The sequence below is a fragment of the Epinephelus lanceolatus genome, chromosome 21, assembly GCF_041903045.1.
Source record: "Epinephelus lanceolatus isolate andai-2023 chromosome 21, ASM4190304v1, whole genome shotgun sequence".
NCBI lineage: Eukaryota > Metazoa > Chordata > Actinopteri > Perciformes > Serranidae > Epinephelus > Epinephelus lanceolatus.
In genome coordinates this window covers 16,135,149-16,161,869 of record NC_135754.1, presented here as the reverse complement: position 1 = coordinate 16,161,869, position 26,721 = coordinate 16,135,149, and the positions used below count along the sequence as shown (strand labels likewise).

The 26,721-nt window shown below is 41.2% G+C and overlaps 3 protein-coding genes across 4 annotated transcripts in view; all 3 read left to right on the top strand.

Annotated features, from left to right (window-relative positions):
* The first annotated feature begins 353 nt into the window (after positions 1-353).
* tut1 (terminal uridylyl transferase 1, U6 snRNA-specific) lies at positions 354-8,948 on the top strand. 2 transcript variants are annotated; one of them, XM_033610732.2, is made up of 10 exons: positions 354-568; positions 2,023-2,213; positions 2,396-2,602; positions 2,696-2,810; positions 2,910-3,037; positions 3,166-3,392; positions 3,524-3,633; positions 4,463-4,585; positions 7,225-7,317; positions 7,489-8,948. In XM_033610732.2, exons 1-10 carry the CDS (start codon positions 493-495, stop codon positions 8,601-8,603), a joined length of 2,385 nt encoding a protein of 794 aa, XP_033466623.2. In that variant the 5' UTR covers positions 354-492; the 3' UTR covers positions 8,604-8,948. The 2 variants fall into 2 exon arrangements, with proteins under 2 accessions (XP_033466623.2, XP_033466624.2); XM_033610733.2 differs by having other exon boundaries at positions 356-552.
* Positions 8,949-17,102: 8,154 nt separating this feature from the next.
* On the top strand, positions 17,103-21,173 carry pyyb (peptide YYb). Its single transcript, XM_033611948.2, has 4 exons — positions 17,103-17,200; positions 17,446-17,633; positions 20,049-20,129; positions 20,871-21,173. The coding sequence occupies exons 2-4, from the start codon at positions 17,446-17,448 to the stop codon at positions 20,893-20,895; spliced, it is 294 nt and encodes a 97-aa protein (XP_033467839.1). The 5' UTR covers positions 17,103-17,200; the 3' UTR covers positions 20,896-21,173.
* Positions 21,174-21,280: 107 nt separating this feature from the next.
* The window catches only part of mpp2b (MAGUK p55 scaffold protein 2b), a 67,283-nt gene continuing 61,842 nt past the window's right edge, over positions 21,281-26,721 (top strand). Inside the window, exon 1 of the mRNA XM_033611986.2 lies at positions 21,281-21,640. The gene's annotated coding sequence lies outside the window, so the exon portion shown is untranslated. The remainder of the gene's footprint in view (positions 21,641-26,721) is intronic.

Below are 26,721 nucleotides of genomic sequence, written 5' to 3'. Positions count from 1 at the left end.
TGAATCAGCCACGTGTAAATTGGTTAATGCACTAGGGGGTTTAAAATAAAAATCCATAAAGGTTTTCTCTAAGATTGGGCCATAATGCATATTGCAGTCAGTATGAAACAAACTACATTGAACAGTTTGATTATCCATCAGCACCTAAGACAGAAAAAAAAATCTGTAATCAATGCGATTATACATTTGAACCGTCTGAGTAAATAACACCAATACAACAGTTTATAAACTCTCGTGAAAAGAAACATAATTCACACATTTTTAGTGTTAGCAGCACAAATGAGCACAATTAAATTCCCCGGAACTTTGTGATAAAGCCGGAAAACAACCCGGACTGATTTTGGGGACGGACTCGAAACAAACGCAGGCTCAACGCTGGAGGGAGATTTGAGAGACGCATGGAGGGCAGTCGACCTCACACTTTGCTGTGACGACTTTAGTGGTCGATTTATTTCTATTTTTTTTCTCGATAATAATTAATTTCTCTCCGTCATGGAGGCAGACAGCGACATACAGACGACGCCGAGAGGGTTCCACTGCTCCCTGTGCAAAGTCAGTTTACCAAACAGTAAGTCAGCTAACTTAGCCACATTTAACTTGTTTACAGGTGCCCTTAGTTTTTAGCGTAACTTTATCTATCTTATGGAGTACCGGTACAACGTTACTGTCACTTGTATAACAAACGACATATCGTAAATGTCAGTGCCATGTGTTTTTAGAGCAGCTAGCTAACTTAATGTACTAGCCAGATACTTTTGGTGTGTTAGGCTGATGTTGGACAGAAATAAGCTAACAGATATAACGTTTAACAGTAGCCCTATCTTATCAAAGGAAGGATAAAACAAGTTTTAACTAGTTCGTATCTGGAGATCTAAAATTGAGAACATAAAGGGGAGAAGGGCTTAGCTTTTACCTTGTAAGTATTGTATCACAGAAAAATACACCCTGTCAGTTTCTTGTTGCTAAATTCACATACACACTTCCTGCTCCTTTTTGTAAACATATTATAGAAACTGTTAATGTGAAATATCCAAACGATTTTGGATTGATCTAGATTGATTCATGTAATTCAATTTACTCCTTTAACTTTAGGGATATTATTTGTTATTAATTTTATTATTCTCAATGCTAAAAAAAAAAAGAAATTATTATAGTCAGTTCCTGATATATATCTTTTTTTTTTTTTTTTTATTATGGAATTCAAAGCTCTTCTCAAATCACTTTCACTTCAAAGCTGTTAGAAAATTTTGCAAAATTTTCTCCCCAAATCATCTGACTGAATATACCCATTTTCTCTGTATACTTGTACTCCTGGGTATCTTTTTTTAAATTTATTTAATTTTTATTTTAATTTGTTGAACGTTCATTTTTATATAATTGTCTTAAATCATTGTTATTTATTTATACTTATATACCTAGGTCGTATCTATATATGTATAGATAGATAGGTAGATAGGTAGGTAGCTAGATAGATAGATATCCAAATCAAGTTTTTTTTTATATAGCACATTTAAAAACTAATTTAAAAGAATGAAACACAAATAAATATCAATATAAAATGTACACAAATATAAAACAGAATAACACTGGTAAGAAAAATTATATATGTTAAAATATATATATATATATATATATATATATATATATATATATATATATAAAATACAAAAATATTAAAACCCCTACAAACAACCCAAAGCCATTGAAACGTGTACATTTTAAGGTAAAAAGTGTCAATGGAGGGGGAGGAAGGCTATTCCAAAGCAAAGGCACGATCTCCCTTACCCACCAGCCTCGATCATAGGGCAGTTAAAAGACAATGTTCTGAGGAGGATCTAAGAGGACGGGAGTTGGAGGGGCAGAGAAGTTCAGCAAAATACTGGGGTGCCAGCCGTTATGTATTAGATAACATACATTTGTTGTGTTTTGTTTGTTGAGCATGCTCCATACAGTTTAATCTTTGAAACTACTGTATTTCTTAAAAGAGCTTAATGTTATTGCTCGTGCTTTAATCTTCCGCAGTGCCAAGTGTGGAGCAGCACGTTAAAGGGCGGAAACACCAAACACTCAGCACTGTGCGGGCTACCAGGAAGACCCAGGAGCAGCACAGTGTGTTTGTCAGTGGCATCAAGCCTGACATCTCTCAGACTGACATAGCAGAATACTTCCAGCAGTTTGGGCCGGTCTCAGATGTTATCATGGATAAAGACAAGGTCAGTCAGCTGTTTATAATGATATGCAGCTCATTTTAAATGATGTCCATAGCCACACAGTGCTTATCTGTACAGCATGTGTTCACGCCAACAGTGCTGATGATCAGTTTCTTTGCAGCATATGGAAAGTGACTGATGAACCCCAATGTACTCTGACCGGATGTGTCCCTCTGCACTCACAGGGTGTGTACGCCATCGTGCAGTTCACTGAGACTGACAGCATACAGGCGGCCCTGTCCTGTGTCGAGCATCAGATGAAAGGCTTAAAGCTGCGCGTCAAACCACGGGAAAAGAAGGATTTCAAGTTGATTCCCAAGAAGAAGAACGACCCCCAGAACCTCCAACAAGCTCTCGAACGTCTCAAACCTCAGCTGTGCCAGTTGGTGTCTGTAAGCATCTCATTGTTAAATATAAAGCCTGGTTTATACTTTTTTGATTATTAATTTAACAGTGCTACTGTGGTGTCTTTTGTTGTTCTCCAGGTGAATGCACAGATGCAGTACGTCGTAGAACGATTCCAGCTGGGAGAAAACGAAAAGAAGGCCAGAGGGTTGCTGGTTCAACTCCTGCAAGAGGTTTTCGTGGAGTTTTTTCCAGGTGACCTTTTTTTGAGCACATGTACACAGTCTTACGTAGTGATAATTGTAGAAAAGATTGCCTCACTCATTTTTAATACTTCATTTGGATTGTTTACAGACAGCCAGATTCAGCCATTCGGGTCATCTGTCAACACTTTCGGCATCCACTCCTGCGACTTAGACCTGTTCCTGGACCTGGAAAACACCAAGGTGTTCCAAGCCCGAGCCAAGTCTACCACAGAACAGGTCTGACATTTTTATAAGCATTTGAACCTTTGAAGTGCCTTCTATTTAATTCATGGCCAAAATATTAACTACTATATTGACATGCTGCTGTGTGTTTGAACGAATTTTTGTCATCCCTCTTTCTTCAGGCAGGGGAGGGCACATCAGACGATGGCCGCTCCGAGGACTCCATCCTGTCTGACATCGACCTGTCCATCGCCTCTCCGGCTGAGGTCCTGGACCTTGTAGCGACAATCCTCAGACGCTGTGTCCCCAGCGTGCACAAAGTCCAGGTGGTCAGCAGTGCTCGTCTCCCCGTAGTCAAGTTCCATCACCGTGAGCTCAACCTGCAGGGCGACATCACCATTAACAACAGGTCAGTCGACGAGTCTTACGATTTCCTAAGACTCAGAAATCTTTTGGATGTGGTGTACGAAATTTCTATCTTGTACAGCGAGCTGAATTACAGTACATTTTTCTTTTCTCCTATCGTGTATCCCTCACTAGACTTGCAGTAAGGAACACCCGCTTCCTCCAGCTGTGTTCAGGGATGGAGGACAGGCTGAGGCCTCTGGTGTACACCATCCGCTACTGGGCCAAGCAGAAGCAGCTGGCTGGTAAGATGACATTACTTGCACCATGGAGCATAGCATATAGCACTAATTCTGTTGTAATTATATTTTTTTTACAGTCAAGATTAATGCACTGTGGTTATCTGTGCATGTAGGTTGTTATTGCATTGTTTGGTCAGCAGATGTCAGTAGAACTCCACTTGCCCTTTATGATCTTGTTAGGATCTGTGTGGACACACTGATTTGCAAAGCCTTGTAGTGCCTTTTTGCAGAAGCTGTGGGACAAGTACTGCTCCTTGTGTGCAGGCTGTGTCCACTGATAAAGAATCACATCTTAATAAAGAGCGTTCTTCACTGAAGAGCGCACTAATTACCTTTACGCCTGGGGCATATCATCTTTGTTCCCTTTGATGAACTGTAGGCTCCATGCAGCTTTTAACAAGGCACTTGTACAGAGTGATTAGCACAGCATGATGAGGTCAGATGAGTGTTAGGCTGCTGTAAACCAGATGTTTTGAAGCGATGGCATAGATCAGTGTTGCCAGGTACGAAAAACCAAATAAGAAAAGTTCCAAAAAATGACAGAAGTACATTTTCTTATTTCAAATTAAGCACACAGGTTTCAGATAAATCATTTTTGAGATGCAGTTAGATCACCCATGGCTGATCCAGGATCTGTTTGCTGGATTATACTTTTTTTTTTCATTACTAAGGAACAAGACGACCAAAGCCATGCCACACAAGCCTCTCCACACTATTACAGACCCGTTGATGTGTCATCTCTGGATTATATCCTATATATATTTTTTTGCACAGCATTGCACTCATTATGGTTTCTTCCTTCACACTATCCCATTCATGTTATAATGTGTAGGTAATCCCAGTGGTGCCGGTCCCCTGCTCAACAACTATGCTCTGACACTGCTGATCATCTACTACCTGCAAAACTGTGATCCCCCCGTCCTCCGCACAGTGGACCAGCTCAAAGACATGGCCTGTAAGTGCTGCATTGCCTTTGCTGTCGCTCACTGAGCCTCATGCAAAAACATTTTGTATTCTCATCCTAAACTACTTTTACCTCTTTTCTGTGCTGTTTGCTCATACGAGTATACCCAAGTCAAATTCATGGAACTCTCTTAAAGGCAGCATGAGTAGGATTTTCCGAAAAAACAATTTATAGACTCACACAAAAGCAGGGATGCACGATAATGTCGGCACGTCAACATGCTTTTTCTTAATTTGCACATTGACGGAATATTGCATACATTGAAAAGTATTTTATTTCATGTCTCCATCTGCTGGTAGGCACGATAAGAACATACATGCATAATTTGGTGTTAATTCCACTACAAAGGAGACTTGATGATTACTAAAATTAGGTAGGGAAAAAAGTGGATATATTGATGTCAGTCAAATGAGTTGTTACATATCGGATATCAGCAAAAAATCCAATATCATGCATCCTTAAACAAAAGTAATCCCTTTCTATCATCACTTATGACCCTCTAGAAGTGTGTGACAGTTTATTTATCTGCAAAGACCTTTCCCTCTGCCTTTTTATTTTGCTGTGGGGATGTTCCTGCGTGTGAAATCAGCCAAAATCAGCGTACAGGGTGTGAAGGCAGGGCTATGAAACATAGCGACCAGGAGCCAAACTTGAGCGCGCATCCAAGAGGAGCCGGAGAGAAAGGGCCAATTTTGAATGTTGTTTAGAAAATGCAACAGTGAAATCCTTGTCTTTCTGCCTTTAACTACACAAACTTGCCACCTGTTTCTCAGGAGGTGAGATTTTGTCATCAGTGGGGGTTTTTTCCACTGAGAAAAGAATCAGACTTTCTGTTCATGACTTTATTAACACGTTGGGACAACTCATGAATTTAGTTCATACCCAAGACAGATTATGAGGAAATTATAGCAGAGATTAAATAAAAAAATACCTTTTTAACCCTTTTAGATCACATTCCCGCTCATATTGTGCACCCCTATAACGAGTTCTGAAGATGTACGGGGGACACATAACCAAAAGGTTTTAAGCTACAAAAAAGTATGCATGTGTTTTGTTAGACTATTTCAATAATTTTAAAACATCCCTGCATTACGTCAGACCTTGCTATCAATTGGGACTATTTTCTGGCCAGTATCACTCCGCCGTGCAGGCCCGCAAGACAGCACGCCAACAGAAATCAGTTAGACAGTTCATCACCACGCCGTGCAGGTGCGCAGGATAGCAACGGCTAACGAAAACTTCATCGGCTGTTAGTTCAATCAAACATTTTGTTTTACAGACAGTCAGCTACAGACATCGTTATATAGACTGGTATTAGGTAATATATCTCTCTTTGGGCACAGCAGTGCAGAAATTGCGTTTTCTCTGTCCGTTGGGATCTGTGGGCAGCTGAAGTGAGCCTGACATACGCGCAGTTGCTTCACCCTCACTGTCTTGGTAGCGAGGTTCATCCCAATTGACACAAGCCCAAGTTGCCTACGGGTTACATCTGTAACAGGAAACCGATGGAATTGGGAGCCGGCGATGTTTTTATTCCCACAGCTGTTCGCACCATTTTGGTATTCCTCTGTTTACCTACAGCAGCTGACGAGGGTGTGTCGTGAGCCTGAGCCGGTGTTCGCGCTGTAGTAGTAGGTATATATAGGGCTAGTACATCTTCTTCCTCACTAATAATAGCCTACTGGTTCTCTGTTGGAAACAGCCGATGAAGTTTTCGTTAGCCGTTGCTATCCTGCGCACCTGCACGGCGTGGTGATGAACTGTCTAATTGATTTCTGTTGCCGTGCTGTCTTGCGGGCCTGCACGGCGGAGTGATACTGGCCAGAAAATAGTCCCAATTGATAGCAAGGTCTGACGTAATGCGGGGATGTTTTAAAATTATTGAAATAGTCTAACAAAACACATGCATACTTTTTTGGAGCTTAAAACCTTTTGGTTACGTGTCCCCCGTACATCTTCAGAACTACTTTTTCTCCGGTAAGCTACAGGCGATTTCTCAGAGCAGGAGGCTCGTTGAGAGTAGTGACACTGTCACATCAGAGCTACAGATGGTCAGCGTTTCACACAACTTCATGTCCAAAAACCCGAACTATCCCTTTAATGCCTCAGATGACGTTAAACCACTCGTATGTGCCACTTAAAAACAAATCTGTTTCTATCAGTGGTTCATGCATGAGGCAAAATGTGTCCTGATCCCTGCTTCTCTACATTACTGTAAAATTAACAGTTGAAGCAGCCTTTATGACCAAAAATTGGGAAAGAAAATTATTACAAAAACAGAACAACAACCTGTTTTCTTTTTGATGTGTAGTTGTGAAAATGGATGCAAGAAAAAGCATTTAAACTGCAATTTAGACAGCAAATTACTTAGTTTTGTGTGTTCAATTATGGGTACATTTGGGTGAGAATAGTCTGAGATTTTATTTGGTTTTTATTTCCGTGTTTTAAATATTTCACTTTTAAACGCAATGATGTTTCCAGTCAAGTTAAAAAGGCTTTTATATTGTAGATGATTTAAATGGATCCATACAGTAAAAACAGTAGGTAACTTTGTCTGTTTTGCTGTCATTTAGATTTCAGTGCTGTTTGTTCATGTGTTTATTAACAGCTGTGTGTTAACCTTTATGCAGGTGAGGAGGAGGAGTGTGTGATTGAGGGCTGGAACTGCACCTTCCCTAGTCAGCCTATTGCTGTGCCCCCCAGCAGGAACACACAGGACCTCTGTAAGTTAGAGTCATTTTTGTTAAAGATTTCTTGCAACATTTTTATACGAAACCAAGCTTCCTCATGAATTATAGTTACAACATAATCTAAACTCTAAAATACAACGGCAACATCATCACTGCAACCCCTAACTGTCACTCTTCATGTCCATGTTTGTCTTCTCTATCTAGGCACCCTGCTCTCTGGTTTCTTCTCCTTCTATGCTAATTTTGATTTTGCCAGTAGTATCATATCTGTCAGGACAGGGCGTGCACTCCCAATCACTCATTTCCTCAGCCAGGATAAAGAGGAAGAGGCCATGCAGGAGGAAAAACCCACCAAGACCCAACCCCACAGCCCCAAACTAGGCCCCCTAAATCTCTTAGACCCCTTTGAGCTCTCCCACAACGTCGCCGGAAACCTGAATGACCGCTCTCAGCGCAGCTTCCAGAGGGAGTGCCAGGAGGCTGAGAAGTACTGCCGCAGCCTGCAGTACCAGCGCAAATCCACCAAGGGGAAATCATGGGGGCTGGTGCGCTTATTCACCCCCCACGGGGAGGTACCACATGCCAAAACAGAGCAGCCGACCATCAGCATCCCCTTCAAATCAGCATCACTCCCTGAGGCGCTGCGTAATGAGCTGCACATGGCGGGAGATGGTTTCCGGCTGCTGTGGTTTCAGAAGGTTTGCTCTGCCGTGGAGGGAGTCCTCCAAAGTGTTCTCAGGTGTCACCTTGCTTCCTCCCCAGGCGAGGATTTGGCTGCTGTGGAAATGGAAACTACCTCAGCATCCCTCAACACATCAACAAATGACAGCTGTGACAGCGTTGAATCCCAAAACGAAGCCAGCCCTCTGGGCACGGCTGTAGTCGGTGCCAAGAGGCAGCTATCTTCTGGCAGTGATGCCTCTGTGTCGCCCCAAGGCAAAAAGCCAAGGCTGGCGAAAAGAGGCAAGCCCGAGTCCCCTGACTGGATCTGTGTGCAGAGGCACATAGTGTGGGCTGGCAGGAGGAAAGTGAGGAGGGAACTGATCAAAGATGCAGACTCGAGGCCGGAGGGCAGCTGTATGGAGCTGGAGTCTCAGGTCACAGCTCACATCATTGAAAAGGAGCCAGAGCTCAAGGAGCCCCTGGAGTTCAAGGTCCAGCCCCAGATGGTGGGCGAGACGGAAAGCACAAGGGCAGTGCTCAGGCTGGAGCCAACCAGCGACAAGACAGGAGTGTTTCATGACTTCTTTCATTTCCTGGAAGCCTTCTTACCTAAGATGGTAGAGACACTGCTACAGAAGGAAGTGGGGAGAGCTTAACATGCTGTGTCAGATACGTTTCCATTAAAGAATTTTGATTTTCTTTACTGCTACTTGTATTAACCCTTTAGAGTGGGACTTTAAAGAGCATAAATGTTGTTTTATGTTGACCAGGCTTCACTTATCATATTTGTAACTGTAGGCGTTGTCAGAATGTTAAGTTTGTAATGTTTTCATGTGTATTTGTACTTTTGTTCAGAATACCATTTCCCAATGAAGCTGTACTTTTATGTTAAAAATTATGCTCTTAGATGATGAAGTTTAAAGGGAAACTTCAGAAGGAGACATTTCATGCACACAGTATCTGATGCTGTCTTCAAAAGAATAAAACAAGCCTTTGTAAAACACTGCCTCCTTCCATGCCCAGTGGCTGTACATTTATTTTGCCTTTACGCATCATTTTTACACTTGATTTTTCCATAAACAGTCAGTCATTGTATTGTGCTTTGGTTCAGCTTTTGCTGCCAGAAAGGGGCCATTGAGTGGAGCTTTTATCCAGTCAGGTCTTTGTTCATATGGCTGAGACAGATGAGAGTAATTACTCAGGCAGGCAGACTGCTTTATTACAGCAGGACAAGCGGGAGCTGAGGGATGCACAGAGCTACCGTTTACTGATTAACATCATTCATCTCGATTTTAAAGGGAAATGCAGATGGCCGGCAGGTTAGATGAGGCTGTGGAGGATGGAGATAGCTGCGATGATGAAGATGTTTGGGATGGTTTACCGCATGTTAATTTGCATTGTTGATAGGATGTTTGTTGTGGCCGTGAAATAAAAGATAAAAATGTGGAATAAGGACTCAAGACATTTGTAGTCCAGCAGAAATTAGGATGTGTTCTTTGGCAGAAATTAGAATATAACTGTAACAGCTCCAAAATCTATTGCCAAATCAGATGAGCTGTTTGTTAAAGGGATGGTACATATTTTTACTCCAACCTGAAGTGCTATTTATCACTGAAGATTGTTATGGTGTGAGTTACCGGGTGTTGGAGATACTGGCTGTAGAGATGTGTGCCTTCTCTCCAATATACTGGAACTAGATGCCACTTGGCTTGTGACAAACAAAGCCAGACACTAGTTATCTTGTGCACACGATTAAAAAAAAAAACGTAACCTCTCGGGAATTTAGGGTCTCTGTAAAAATATTGCATGATGACTTCCCCTGATTATTATCAGAATATAGATTATTAGCGGTGCTAACAGCATAGCCCTGGGGTTGGCAATGCTGGTCTGGTCTTTGGTTCAGACGAGACCGCAGCCCTCAAGGCTGAGAAATAAAGTGAACATGGAAGTGCCAAAAACTGCAGTTCATTGAATGGCCACTTGGGGCTGGCTCCAAAACAATCCCCATAGATCCCAATGTTTAAATGCACAACTTTACAGCATAAATAAACATGTTTACAGCCTGGTACAAAAATAGTTTGGTCTCTATAGCTAATTCAACGACTGAAGACAACTGTACAGGGGATGAATTTTTTAAGAACTCCTTCACATTTTATTAAAGCCCAAATTAGGCATATTGTAGGGCGGGTCTGCTTGATTAACAGGCTGTCTGGGAAGCGTTGCTACCAATCACTGCAGTCTGTGAGTCAGACCCACCCATTGCTTCTTCACAGTTTCAGCCTCTCCTCCAAAGATGGTCACTTGGTAGCTTGGTATTATATAAAAATGGCTCTGAAAAACATGATGGCAATTGCCAAAATGCCAAGTTCAAGAGCCTGGTCTCACTCCGAAGTCATCAAAATCCAACGCTTAGGCAGTGACTTGCAGCATCAGACATTGAAGCAAAAAGCCATCCTTTAACATCAGCATGATACGCAGCTGGTCGCTGTCATAGTTTAGCGGCGGTCGATGGCACCAGGGGGAAACGTGGCGGGAAAAGAATGAAAGATATGGCGGCGAAGGTCCAAGTAGGTTTGGCGGAACAGGTGGTGGACGAGTCCAACAAACACCAGCCTTCACCCAGGAGAGCGGTGCTTGCGTCCTGTAACACTGTAAAGCCAAACCCTGTTCTTTTTTCCTAAACCCAACCACATGCGTTAGTCGTTGAAGGAAAAAAATGTCAATTCGTGTTGTTGTACTGACGTTTATTTTGAAGAGACTGTATAGTAAATTTCCTGTGAAAACTTGTGTAGTGTATTTTGAAAGAAGACAATACATGTAACAGACATGGCGTCCCAGAATGTCAACAACCAATGCAACCAGGGTGTCTTTCACGTCGTATGTGGACCATGAACAAACGTCGAAATGTGACGATGTCAGAGTGAGAATGTGTTGAACTCAAGGCTTCAAAACAACAGCCCACAAACCAATGGGTGACGTCACAACAACTGTGCCCATTATTGATACAGTCCATGGTTCAGACTGAAATATCTCAACAACTGTTCAATAGATTGTCATTAAATTCTGTATAAGCATGCACCAATCACCAGAATAAATGCTAGCATTGTAGGTTTATGCAAACCATGGATATGTAGCAACTGTACGTTATTATGTAGCAAAAATGTGAATCCTAAGGACTTTTGTGACTCCTGGACTTTGCCTTTAGCGCCACCAGCATGTCAAAGTTCTCACTTACCATATGAAATATCTAAACCTCTAGTAGATGGTTTAGCACCAAATCATATATTGGTCATGGTTTCCAGAGGATGAATCCTAAAGACTGGTGATCCTTTGACTTTTCCTGTAGCACCACCACGAGCTTTACATTTATGTTTTTGAGTGAAATACCTCATCAACTACTGGATGCATTGTTTTATTCTTGGCTGAAACACTGTCACGTTCTCTTTTGAGTATTTCTTTTTCTGACGTTGTGATGGCATATCTCTTGAACATCAGCCATTTCATTTCATCGACACTCCAGGCTACTCCACTATCACCATCCCTTGTTTTTCAAAGATACTCCTGATATATGGCCTCTCACACACACACACCTCTAAGCCAGACAATCAAAGTGATTGATACAAAACTGGGGAGGTGTTCGCTGTTGGGCGAAAAGAAGAGAGCAAACCTGTCAGTAGTTCACACATACAAGCTGTTTTCCTCAAATTTGCCTTCATCAGGAAAAACAATCTATTGTAAAGATGGACAGCAACACGTTATGTCCTGAAGAAATGGTTTCACTGGGTATTGATGACCAACCAGTTCGGTTACATGTAGCTCATTTGCTGTAATTACTATAAGCATTGATTCTGGTAGGCATTTGTATGTGTGCTGCATCTGTCGGAGCATGGAGCCTATTCTTCATTTAGAGTTCCTCAGGAATGAGAAAGAGAAAAAAGCCAATTTAATGTTTTGTGTAATTGCTGTCCACTGGGAAGAGCTCCTGAGTCAGCCCCCACTGGGACCTGAAATCTCCACAGCACGTGTGCAATATCAGCTGTTTACAGCCTCTGCTCGGTTCTGACGCATGAATATAGTCACAACTTGTGACGTCATTGTGCTTTGTAGTATGATGCTTTAAGTTTACGGCACATCTGGTCATCAATCCCTCTGCGTGATCTGAGGAGCGAGTGAGTAACACACTGACTTCATCTTGCCTTTGCAGATTTTAAGGGGTATCATTTTGATACAGAAATAGCTCATCGGCTTCCCTTATTTTAGAGCGGCTTTGAGAGCATGCTCTGAATCAAATCATCGACCTTTTTCCGAGCCCTCTGACACCTGTCTGGCCATCCATCAGAATTACCTGAAGCTGTCATCGGCCAGCTTGCTCATAAACACATCAGTCAGAGGAATATTGCTGTAATTGGTCGGCTCTGTTTTCCAGAAAAAAAAAGCTGATGTTGGCAGAGCTGCTTCGGCCCTCTGGGGGCCAAAGAGAATCACATGAGGCATCGCTGTTTTGGAAACCACATGAGAAACCCTGACATTGTTTAGGACTGAATACGCTGCTACAAGAAACCTTTGTGTGTTTATGCCCCACAACAAAGGCAGCCAAAAGTCCGTAACATGAAAGTTAAGGAGAAAGACGTTATTGTTGGCTGACTGGCACTTGGTGGCCCCTTTCAGAGCCATTTATATGGTCGTGAATTATCGCACCGTGGTAGTGGGCAGCCATCAACCCCTCATTTTGTCTCCTGAGCTGTGCAAACAGACCCGCCTGCGTGGAAAGCACTCTGTTCATATTAGTGGCGCCCCCACTCTGGAGATAAGGCTAAATAAAAACGCATAATCATTTCCCCCTTTCTGCCTGTGATGGCAGGAAGGAGTCAGACATTCTCCTGGGAGATTGCTCTTACACCAGAATGGACTTTTGTGAGCGCGTGTTTAATCTTCCTTTTGTATTTGGACTAGGCAGCATGTGTCATGCAAATGGAAATAGTGACGACAGGTTCAGGGGAAAAGCTTTTAGAGCTCCATTTGAGGAGGACAGGTAGATTCCTACAGTAAGTAGATTTCCAACATGATGATTTGTCCGAGTTATCGGCTGTGTCTCAACCTAACAAAGCCGCAGACATCATTAGCACCTGCATCAGGAGGAAAAGTTGGTCAAAGTGAACAAGATGAGATAAAAACTTTTGAAAATCAGTGGCCTCCTACTGGTCCTATTATCTCGGCCTTGATGGCAACTCAAACACTTCCCCCCTCTGTAGGGGCCCAAACTGCTCTTCAGGAGTGCATTAGCTGGGGCTTATTGGACTGTGAAAACTTTAACTGTCTGCCCTTTTCCCTTATCTGGGGACTGTTACTTTCTCAGTGTTTACCTCCAAACACTGGAGCGAGCTAATGAGTTTGTCTTGTGCATGTTGTTGTTTCTTGTCATTGACTTTTACGGCCCGTAGAGTGAACGCAGACAGCTTGATTACTGGAGTAGAATTAACTAAATGTTCAGGATGGCCACCGTTAGCTGTGGCAAGATGGGCGATTACGACGAAGAGGACACATATCAGTTCCCTTGAATGGGAGATGATTCATTCATTGTATAATTCCTTTTAGCTATTCCGTCATTTTTCCCCAACTCATCATTATTAAAAACCACGATTTTCCAATTTGGAGGCTATTTTAGATCAATTTGGATGTGTAAAAATCTGCAGCACACTAATTGTCCCTTAATATCACTTTGAATTACGGTACAATAATTGCTTGGAACGGTCTGCGCAATCAATGTGTAATACCACAATCCACTTACAGCCTTTTTATGGCGTGGTCATATACACTTTAACTGCTTGTTTATTGTCAACAGGAGCAGCAGCTCTCTGGAGGCTGTCAGCGGAAATTTATGCCCAAATCAAGTTGTGTTTTTGACAAGGGTTTAGGGACAGACAAAGGAAAACCCATTGTTTTTTACAACACTATAAACAACACATGAGAGGGACTTCTCCAGGGAACCAAGGGGCACAACCTGTAGTGTGCTGCTGTGTTATATATATGGCTTTATGATAGTTTCTTTAATTCATCCATGATCTAATACATGGCTGATACTAATCTCATACCGCAGGGTTGTAAATACATCTGTACATATCTATAATCAGCTGCATATCTTGATCCTAACATAAAGGACAGGGGCAGGAACCCCTCAACATGTGCACACTAAAAAAGACATCGCTGCACCTGAACTGCTGGATAACGGACGACTTCAGGCGTCATGAACTGAACAGCAGACCGTGAAAGATCCAAGATAAACAGGAGCCGCTGCAACGCTCATAAATGTGACCGATTACATTAGACTCAGTCCCAGCACTTGAGCCCTGAAAGGTATTTATGTACAAACCATCTTTGTGCGAGTGTGTGTGAGTGTCATCGTTCCACACCCACCCTGGAAGTCTCTGCGGTGATATATTTTAAAAAAGACATCATGTAAGGCTTAATAAAAGTGATATTTGATCCAGCAACACCTCGATGAATCATTTAATCCAGTCATAATAGAAGCACTGCAGTGAAAATGACTTTCCCTGAAGCATGCTGATGCTTTACGAGTATGTGCAACACAATAGCATTATTGATCTGTGGATGCTGTAGTCTATGACCTCTACCTCCAGATCAAAATAATGACTCTTATCACCATGTGAATAATGCATGCAGCAGTGATGAGTACGTACAGGGCCAAAGGTGAGGGCTCTAATGATCAGACAAGTTAGGCTACATAATTCCTAGATAAGATATATTTCATATGAATGAATTAACACTAATGAATTGACGATTACTAAAAGCTGTGAATGAACCCATGTCTATATTTTGGAACAAACCGGCAGTTTCCATCTCATATTCCTCTGTATCTACCAGAAGATGGATGTGTTTGTTTCTTAGCTACCCATGCACAGGATAGATTGGAGTCGATAAAACAATTGGATGGTTCTGATTACAACAGGCACTGTACACTGCAAGAAATTCATTGTAGTAAATATAGCACTTCACATTTTACATTTCTGTGGAATTGAAGAAGGAAGCTCACTAACTGCTAGTGGTGCCCCTTGAAAATTTGGTCACATGGGCCCACCAATAATCTTGGGGAGGTACACCAAAACCAAACCAAGAATCTGATGTGCATAGATTAATACCAGTACAGTTAACATTTTAAGTTCAACAACAATCCTGTTTTAATGCGTTATGTCTCTGTATAAACATGTTGGATGATTCAATGTTCTTCAAATGGGTTGGTTTTCCTTTTCCTTAAAGAGACAAATATACGGCTTTAATTTGAAGGAGTACATTGATGTCAAGGAACAAAGCATTTTCTGGGAACAAGCCTTCCCAACTTTAGGGGAAACTCAGGGGTACCCATAGAACCCATTTTCATTGAGGTGAGAGTTAAAGGGACCCCTTTGAAAATGGCCATGCCAGCTGTTCCCTCACTAAAATTTAGGGTGCTTTCAGACCTAGAGTTGTCTTGCTTTGGTATGAATCAGGGACTACTATTGTTACATAGAGTTGGTTCATGTTCTAATGGCAGCATTTACTAGCGGACCAGATCAAATGCCTTGTGCGAGAAAGCTGCTCTTGACTGGTCAGAATTTCCATGCGGGAAGAATCCAGGAAGTTAACAAACGTTACGGAAGAGTATACTTGCAAAATAAATGCGACACTTTCTAATGTCACGATGGAGGGACAACTACGCGGGTTGATTTTACCGCTGGCCATCGTGTACTATATTGCTGTCATTGTTCATTTTAGCCAATCATACAGTTTGAAAACGAGGCGCGGCTCCAACTGGAAAACAATGTTCATGCTAACATGCTCATGTTTAACCCAAACAATGTGTAATGCGACTGCAGTTGGTTCAGATCGAGGTCGGAACACGTTCTCACCACAAACGAACCGCACCAGTGTTCGTTTGTAACTGAACTGAGACCACCTCTTTAAGAAGGTCTCAGTCCGGTTGTTTTGGTGTGCACCTGAGTGCAATTGCTATGTTCACACCTGCCCAAACGAACTACACTTTGGGGAAAACAAACTTGAGTTCCATTGAGTTGAACTGAACCGAACCAAACAGAGCAGGTGTTAGCCTAGCTTTGGAGCGTTAAGCTATACCGCCATAGCCTGGAAATCCAGACTCAAATCTAGAAAGATTTTGAGTCTGGCTCTCACCGATACACCCTTCCTACCCAAGGGGTGGCACTAACTGAGGCATCTCAAATGCTGCCACATGCAATTGGATAGCACGATGGCCAATCAGAGCAAAAAACATGGTGACGTATTCATTGCACTAAGCCCAATTTGTTTCCACCCCCACCCCCTTCTTGAGACCGCCACTGTACATACATTTAAACTTGTTGATATTTTACTTCGTAAATGTTGTTGAAAGTTGGACGTTTTCAAGACACATTTGATAGTCTTGACAAATTGCAGACATCCTGAGAAAATATCTGGCGACAGAACAAGTGATGGATGGATAGAGATTACATCTTTTGACTGTGACAGATGGAAGAATGTGTTCTCTCTTGTTGAGCATTATATTGTAGGTTGAGTGCGTCAGTCATCTCACCTCTCTCCCACTCTTGATATACCGCGGCTCCTGAAGTGCTGTGCAGGCCATTATTTCACATGTGAAGGGCCGGTTGTATTATTTTTCTCATTGTTGGTATTTTGTGGTTTCTGAACGTGCCTGCTGACAGACAGGACTTTGGTCTATATGAGCACAGCTTTGAGGCTATTCTTTTGGACATACTGTGTGCTTTCCACAATGCTTTCTAGCTGCACATCACTTTCACCCACTAGCTCCTGTCAGCATCCAATAAAGTTTCCGCTGTTGCTCTTCACCTCCAGGATTGTTACATCACATATTGGTAGAAAACTATAGACAAGGACCAGGCAGTGAATGAGTGAATGAATGAGTGAATCCAGCAGAATCTGCTTATTTTATAATCAGAAACATGAATTATATATGTCCAAAATAACATTTAAGAACTTAGACATTCCATGTGTACTTGCATTAAAATAATTTTCATATTTCAGCTACAAGTGACACATTCAAACCAAATCTGAAACCAACCCAAACCAGAGTGCGTAATTTGCGCGCTGCTGTCAAAGGGAGGGGTGTGGTTAAGTGTTAGTCAGCGCGCGTCAGGTATCTATCCCGCGCTATATAACCCTGTGATCTGGGAGCAGAGCAGCAACACAGGGGCACGAGACTACATCAGGAGACAACTGTCAGAAAGTAAGTTACTTTTATGCTCCATTGATGCATCTTCAACTTTTAACCGCACCCTAAAAACACTTTGTACTTTGTGCCAAAATCCATGTGAATATAATATTGGGAATACTTTAGAAGCATTTTGTGCGTTTTATTTGAAGTGGATTAAAACTTAAAGCATCACAAAAGTGATATTTTGGCTCCAATAAAAGTTCAAATTGAAGTTTTTTCAGTGGAAATCACACCATTGTGTTTGTCCCTCTCCTCAGATGGCCAGCATGCTGAGATCGTGGATGATGCTCGCAGCGCTCGTCGTCTGCCTGCTGGTGTGTTTGAGCAGCTTTGCAGACGCCTACCCTCCCAAGCCGGAGAGCCCGGGGAGCAACGCCTCACCGGAGGACTGGGCCAAATACCACGCAGCTGTCAGGCATTATGTCAACCTCATCACCAGGCAGAGGTGAGTCAGGTTTACCACTCTAGATTTGTTTGCATTTATTTATTTGCATGTTTGTTTGTGTTTGTTTGTTTTTCAACTAGATAATGCAGGGCTTTCTATTATACTCTAGGATGCATGTCTGTCATCATCAGCATCAGAGCAGGGGTGTAGGTTTTGTTGCAACATTTGGGGCGGGGGGCTTCTGGGGGTCCTACTCCATGAAAATTTAAGCGTCAAACGCCCAATTTCCTGCATTCTGGTGATTTTTTATGCACCAAATTTTGTCTTTTCCGCATCAATTTATGATGGAAATGTCTATTGTAAACACAAAATTCCGGTGCCAGGTGATGAATCATAATGAGGCTGGGCAATATATGGATATTATATCGATATCGCAATAGGAGAATAGATATCATCTCAGATTTTTTTATATCGTTATACTGAGGTGTCGTATTTTCCTGGTAACAGCTGCAGTAAAGTGATCTAATCCTCCAAACTTACCAGATTGTTCTATTATTTGTCTTTCACAGTTAGTCATTATATCAACATTAATGATGATTTATCAAAGATCTCATTGTGTAAATATTTTGTGAACGCAGAAACAGTTAACTCTAAAATATTGTTGCAGTATCGATATCGAGGTATTTGGCTAGACATATCATGATATCTGATTTTCTTGGGATTTCCAGCCCTTATTAAAAATATAAAAACATAAAGAAGCACAATACAGGCATTTTATGTTGCTTTCAAACATTTATTCTTCCGTAGATGAATTTTTCTCATTTAATGTTACCTCTACCGAGTCCACACACATAGGCATAGTTTACTTTCCCGTCCTCCTGTGTGTATTTCTTTCGGAGAGTAAGCTTCTTTATATGTTCATGTGGTACTGATTCATATCAATGATACATGAATTCATTTTAATTCATGAACTTTGGACTTTCATAGGCCATATGTCTTTCAGCAAGATGTTCAAAACTTTCTGCACATTCAAAATATATATCCCACATATCTGTGCTCTGAGATTTTGAGAATAAAGTTGTAATATTTTAGGAAAAAAGTTGAATATTACAAGAATAAAGTTGTAATTTAATGAGAATAAAGTTGTAATATTTTACAAAAGCAAAATCTACCCTCTCTATAGTCTGCTGAGTATCATGTTGCTCTTCATCGGTGGTGGAAAACTTAATGCAGATGCTCTAAATATTAAGAGGGACGTGCCCCCTGCAACCCCACTGAAACCTACGCTTATGCATCAGAGTATATTTTACACTGTTGGTACAGTTTAGCACATCAGATTTGTGAGAATATGTAACTCTTCAATCAGCACACCTGGAGACTTGAAAAACTGGCAACTTTTTGGTAACTTTTCATCCTCTGGTGGGGTCAGACAGGTAGTCCACCTCCCTGATGTGAGGGATTAAGTCTTAAACTCAAGGACAGACTTGAAAGGGTAACCACATGGAGGGGTTGAGCTATCGTGCTGTGGCATAACTTCACTCTCCTGAGACCTTATTTTCACCCTAAATCAAGACTTTTCAGATGCTGTTTCAGTCACCAGCAGCAACCCTAATTTGGCAAGCAGAGGAGAACTCTTGGTCATTATATGTATGTCACAATGCGTTGCTGTGCTTGTTATGAGACATAATGAAGCCGAGGACAGGAGGCTGGTTCTCCTCAGACGAGTGAATAAAGTTCAGACCAGAGAGAAGCCTGTAATTGCTCCGCTGTGAACCCAACTCTTGTAATAGATATGCTGGAACATAAGACAACCTCCTTATTTTTTTATATTACTGATCACAGTTTGGATTAGATAACAAGTGACTGTTAGCCTGCTGTGTGGCACATGTCTTGATAAAAGCATATATAAATAACAAGAAATGAATTCTGTTGTTCCAGTGTGAAAATAGTGGGTGTACAGTTTCCCTGTGATGGAAGCTGAGTACAGTCTGTGAAACTAAAGAGGCTGGATGTGTCGTTGCACTCACAATGTAGCCTCTCATGCCTCAGACAAAGGCAGGTTAAGTCTTCAGTGGCTAGGCATCGATTCTAGTAAATAGACGTCAAAAGTCGAAAGCGCTTGTTGTGTTTGCCTCGCTGGACGCAGGGCTGTAGACTCGAAAATTCTCCTTTTGTCTCAGATAATTTGCTTGGCTGATTTGTGATTGGGCCGTAGAGGCCGAGCAGAGCACCAGAGCTGATAAAAACTCAACAGGGTGTGTGCAGCTAACTTGTTCACAGCTGGGTGGTTCTCCAAAAAAAACAGAGTGGTCCCGTAGTTTAAATTCACAGCGAGGCTGATGGGGTCACACCACCGGAGCACCCAGTGAAATTCTCACTGACTGATGGAAAGCAGAGAAGGGTCTCACATGAATGACAATCTCCAATTCATGTTTAGTTGCAGTCATTACATGCTGGTGTTTGATTCGTTTCCAGGTATGGCAAGAGGTCGACCCCCGAGCAGGCAGTGGCGTGGCTGCTGTTTGGGGCTGATTCGAGCCAAGACACTGAACCACGGTGAGAGAAACATGAGGAGTACACAATCATACTGGGCTATTGTGATGCCTGCTGTCCATGCTCATACTTTGGAGTCTCCAAACCATTTTTTTTTACATTGTTTTGTTGCAGTCAGCCTCACTACAGATGGATTATATTGATGTTTATGTTCCTGTTCTTGGGCTTATTGATTAACATTTTATTTCACTGTTGATTTACTCAGCTTACTGGTCATAATGTCACAGCTGTATGTCCCAACACTTGAGATGGTATCCACAAATTTTTAGCAAGGGTATTTTCTGCCCTCTGGTCAATTGTTCTGCAGCAATTTCTGCCTTACCTGCATCAATTTATGGTGTAAATGTCTTTGATTCCTTGAAAATAAAAGCTGCCTTTCATGTTGTTTGTGGGCGGATGGAGGGGGGCATATGCACATGTTCTAAATTTTGAGGAGGCTGTGTCCTTGGCATCCCCCCTGAAATCTACGTATATGCATATTAGCAAGGGCATAGGTCTTATTCCAATAATGGGGGGTCCCTTCTGTCTTCTGGTGAAAATTTCAACACAAATTTGTGCCTTTTCTGCATCAGTTAATGGTCTAAATGTCTAATTTTGTCAAAATAAAAGTCATTTGCTTAATTGTCATGTTTTTATTGAGGGCGTTGCGCCCCCTGCATCCCCTCGAAATCCACGCCTCTGCATATTAGGATGCAGAAAGTGTACATTTCAATTAATTAACCTGCTTTTTCTCGTCTCTTACAGCTCGGACTACAGCGATCAGTGGTAAATCAGCCCCATGTTGACCCCTACCCACATCCCCCCGATCCTTCGATTTACCAACAATCAAAAACCACTCATTTCTCAACCTGCACTGGACTTTGTGACTCTCCATGTTTAATTATTTAATGTGCATGCAAAGCTCTTTCTCTCACTCTCTCTGTTTGTCTTCCTCTCTCAGTAAATCTATTTGTTCTTTGGCCAAAAAAAATGTAAATAATTTGTATCAAAAATCAATCACTTTACAATAAAGAATTGAATGGAATAAAAGTATTAAATAGACACAAATGCTTTTGTATGTCTTTTATTTTTAAAATGAAGCCAGGTGTAGTTAGACTTCCAGCCACTAGATGTCACTGCACCACCAGGAAAGGCGCACTTGCAATTAATCTCATTGCTGCTCTTCTATGGGTTCATATCGACGGCAGCGGACAGCCTTCAACTTCACACCGGGGTACCACAGCATAAAACGCATTTGTCGTCACCAAAGCTTCCCGGACCTCCTTTGGGAGACAGGAGCTGAGCCAACACAGCAGCCAATTGGCTTTTAATCAATGGAGCTATTTGTAAGAGCCCGCGAGCCGTTCTAGGTAAGGTCTTGTTAAAGATAGCAGTTTGTGTGGGCTGCCGTTGGCTCCGGTGTTGTGAAAGTGACTGCATAGATTAAACAAGACCTGCCGTGCTTCAGCAGCCGAGAGCGGACCGGTGGAGATATCTCAGACCGAAGAGGCATCCGGATAAAGGTGACCGGGCAGGTGAGCACCTCAGCCTTTTAGCTGTCTGAAACGTGGGGGTTAATTTAGGTTGGTGCTTAGCTCTAATGCTGATTTCCACCGTCGCCACTCGCCAGGTGGACACGCAGTCAGATATATGGTAATGTCTCCTGTATCTCGTGACTATTATCAGTTAACGTTACGTTAGAAACCACCTATTGTCTAACCTCATGTAGCTTTATCTTCCTCTGACAGCGAGCAAACGCACATTCAGCTCGAGAGGCTGCACGTTGTATTTGCATCAGTCAGTAGCCACATGCATTTTTTTTATTAAGCTAGCTTATTGTCCTCAGTCTGTCGTCACCTGTACGTCGCCCACAGGTGAAACCAATTACCTGCCACTCAGAAATAATGTGTACCTAAGCTAAGTGTTGGAAATGACTTCAAAATATAATGTTGACAACAACGACTGGTGGACAGTATGTACCTGTTTGTTGCCACTGCGCATGCCCACACATCATGGGACGCGCACAGATGTTTGAGCGCGTGTGGACCAATAAAAGCGCAGGTGCTGATGTTTGATATAGGCAGGATAAAAGTTAGTAAGAGAATGATCATGGACTGTTATAATGAACTAATAAATAAACTAATTTGTCCAGAAAGACTCAGTTTGACAATTAATCAGTGGCTTCTTGGAAAGGCTTGTTCCCACTAAATGTTTGGTTCCTTCAAATTAAACCTGTATACTTGTGTTTTTAAAGAAAAAGAACAACCAGCCTTCGCTGAGAACAATTAATTGCATAACATGTGTGACACATAACACATTAAAACAAGATTGTTGTCAGACTCAAAATGTTAATTGTACTGGTGCTAGTCTTTTCACATCAGATGACTAGTAACATTAATTGTTGAATAAGAAATCAAAATACAACCCTAGTTCCAAAATAAGTTTGGATGCTGTGTAAAACATAAATAAATACAGAATAAAATGATTTGAGAATCGTTTTCAACCCATATTCAATCAAATGTAGTACAGAGACAAGATATTTTCACACACTCATTCTGAATTTGGTACCTTGAAAATGTTCCAAAAACGTTGGGACAGGAGCAACAAAAGGCTAGAAAAGTTGGAAAATGCTTAAACAACACACCTGCTTGGAACATTCTACGGGTAAACAGGTTAATTGGTAACAGACTGGGTATGAAAGGGGCATTCTTGAAAGGCTCAACTGTTCACAAGAAAGGGTTGTCCCTCGGTAAAAAATAGTCCAGCAGTTTGACAAAAACATTCCTCAATGCATAATTGATTTTGCTATCTACAATCCATAATATCATCAAAAGATTCAGAGAATCTGGAGAAATCTCTGCACATAAGGAGCAAGGCTGAAAACCAATATTGAATGCCCATGACCTTCAAGCTCTCAGATGGCGCTGCTTTTAAAACAGACATGATTGTATAAAGTATATTACTACATTGACTCAGGGACACTTGAACCATTGTCGGTAAACACAGTTTGTCACTGCATGTACAAATGCAAGTTAAGACTCTACCATGAAAAGTAAAACCCATTAATCAACAACATCCAGTAATGTTGCTGACTTCTCTGAGCCTGAGCTCATCTGAGATGGACTGACACAAAGTGGAAAAGTGTGCTGTGATCTGACGAGTCCACATTTCAAATTGTTTTGGAAATCATGGATGTTGTGTCTTCCAGGCTGAAAAGGAAAAACACCATTCAGATTATTACTAGCACAAAGTTCAAAAGCCAGCATCTGTGATGGTACGGTGTATTAGTGCCCGTGGCATCTTGGGTAACTTGCACATCTGTGACAGCACCATGAATGAAGGTTCATACAGGTTTTGGAGCAACATATGCTGCCATCTAGATGACATCTTTTTCAGGGACGTTGCTGCTTATTCCAGAAATACAGCCTACACTCCAGACCTGACTTCCATTGAAAATGTGTGGCGCATTATGAGGCACAAAATTCGTCAGTTCCAAAACTGTGTAGCTGCTGAAGTCATATATCAAGCAAGAATGGGAAATAATTTCACTTTCAAAACTCAGCAATCACTGTCCCCAGTTGACGCTTACTGGTGATGATGAAAAGGTGATGTCACACAGTGGTAAACATGCCCCTGCCCCAACTTTTTTGGTATGTGTTGCAGGCATCAAATTCATAATGGGGGTATTTTGCACAGTGTCTGAACGTTTTTGGAATTGGGGTTGTACATCAGTATGCAATACCTTAACTCATATTGACATAGTTTTCAAACTAAACTAAACTAAAGTAGTCTATGCTACTTGAACAGCATAATAGAAATTCCTGAAATTCTGTTATTGCTTTTGGTTTTGGTGTACCACCCCAAGTTTTTAGTGGATCCATCTGGCCACCCCTGTGAAAAAATTTAGGGGCGTCCCTGCAATTAATTAATTTATTAAATTAAAACAGTCTAGATCTAAGCTATTTAGATTTTTTAGTTTTAAATTTATGCAAAACTTATTTACCACCCTAGAAATTAAATTGTATTCATACTTACAGCCATTCTGCATGTTTTTTTCTATATCAAAACCATTTTTGAATAATCTTTTTCATTTATGTTTATATTCCAACAAACAAACAGGGCCATCCTCCATTACATATTTTTGAACACTATAGAAGCAGCAGAATGTGGGAAACCCTTTCCTTTCCATTCTCCTTAATTTTATATCCTGTTACATATAAACAACATAGACATTTAATTTAACAAGAAGATAAGAAAAATGAAAATGAATGAAAAGATTTAAGCAGTTCCACACTGACAGCTATGGAGGCAAAAATGAGAATTAAATACCACCAAAAAATAAATGAATGAATTTAAAAATCTACCTTTCATTCTTTGCAAGGAATACATTACATTTATATTAAAGCATCGCCCACTTCTTCGTTCAGCAGAAGATTCCTGACATCACTGTATCTTGGATAATGGTTTAAATGTTTTCCAGATTTCTACCTCTGAAAGCATGGTAGTATTGTAATTCATACATTGTGCCATATTTCTTACCCAGCCAGCAATGTTAGGCTCATATGTCACCTAAAATTGTCGTAAAGTGAGATTTTTTAGATCTTAAAATCAGTTAGTTCTCCCCCACAATTTATGCCAGAAACGAAGGAAATATCAGACACGTTATGATTTGTGGTGACGTATAACAGAATTTCCATCAGTTTGACTTAAATGCTAATTTTATACTCTGTCTTTTATAAAAATGTGGTTTGAGTTACTCCCACTTCAACAAGAGTAAGTTCAACCGATGCTTATCAGCTCTGTTCAAACATCTGTGGTCTTGTGTTTTCTGTCGTGTGCTTTACTGTCACACTGTGAAGACAATTCATTACTGCAGTGGAAGTATTCAAATGACCTCTGCAAGCGAGAAATAAGTTATTGTCAGTGGTAATAGAAATCTCTTTTACTCAGGCAGCAGGTAAGTACAGCACGATGTGAAGTTCATGCTGTGCTTTTTGTTGTCCAGAAGCATCCTGGAAGGGAAGATTGGAGGGCCATTACAGTAACATGACTTCAATTTACATGCAAATTTATTTCATAACTTAAAGCATCAGACCTCAACGACAAGCTACTTCAAGCCAAAAAAATTTAGGCCAGTTGGGGGGACATTTATTTGTCAGTTCAATAAAAAAAATACTACTTTTATAGAATTGTTTGTGAGAAACAGACATTAAAATGTTTAATTTTCAAAGATTGCAATCTAAATGAATAGTTTTTGAACTTGTTGTATATTTCAGGCAAAAATGTATCAGTGGCAACTCTTTTACACCAAAGTACTCACATAGTCCAGGTAGCGATAATGTTGTTTTGAATTCAAAGCTCTCATCACGGTAAGCATTTAGTACAGTTTCCGAAAACCTCCATCATTTATAGTCACTTATGACAAAATGAAAATCCCACTGCTGGATTTTCATATCAAACTGCAGTCAGATAGGTCTCATTTCAAAGAGCTTTTGACTGGGATTAAAGAAACTTCAGCCTTCTTATCAGTTTCCGTTTTGGAAGTAGGAGGTTTACCATAAATTTTCCTGCTTTTGACAGCTTTGGGGGGGATTGGCTACACGATGAGCAGGTCTGGTTTTACCTCAACAGAAACATTGTCTGAGCACTTCTTTAACGATTTAAGAATTCAGCTTGAAGTTGGACTCTTTAAACTTTGAAAATGTGTCCTTTCCTCGAAATTCTTCCTGGGAGATTTGAATACATTTTGTATAAGGCATTAAATAAGATCAAATCGGAACAAAAAAGGCAGCATGGTGATGTAGACAATGTGACCGTGACATGTCTCAGTGTCGGAGTAATGCTTATTTAACACTAAATTAACACAAATCCTTCAAAACTGGTTACCCATTCAGAAAAATTCAGAGAAATATCCCTTTGTGAGTACAATCCTTGCGTAGATCTTCAGAGTAAGTCAGAGGGCATCCTGGTTATTTGACGTCACATCATGAATACTTTGCTAAAAACACCTTCAGCGAGGCCTTTCTTTGACACCGTGCAGTTTTACTGCTTTGGCAGACTGAGTGATTAATTACTGCATCAAACAGAAATTCTAATCAACTGTAGCTGGCAGAGAGAAAGACTTTAGAAATAGGACTCGTCTATACTCGGGTCCACTGGGAGATTAATCTGCAGCATCTCACATAGCCTCAGCATCTTTTCCCAGCCTCTATGGTGTCATTCATAAAAATGATCTGCTCATTTACTCTCACACCTGCCACCTCTTACCCTCTGGCATGTATCTCTATATATAGAGGCTGTGGCATTAAAGTGACAGCTGACTCATTGTAGGGGTGGGTGATACGGCCAAAATCACGATAACGGTAAATATCACGACACAGTAATTGTTCTGTTAATTCAATTAATCATTCAATCATTTATTTTCAAGGTTCAGCTCCAGTGAAATGCATTGTAATTATCAGTGCGTGTGTTAGTGGCATCCCTGATGGTTCTGGTAATCCACGGTTTCTGGTTGTGGAATGATTTAACTGTGGTTTTGGGTATGGTTGCCTCTGTTGTTTTACAAATTAAATTGACCATAAACTCAGTCAAGGTAGGACTAGGAACAAAGTTTGGC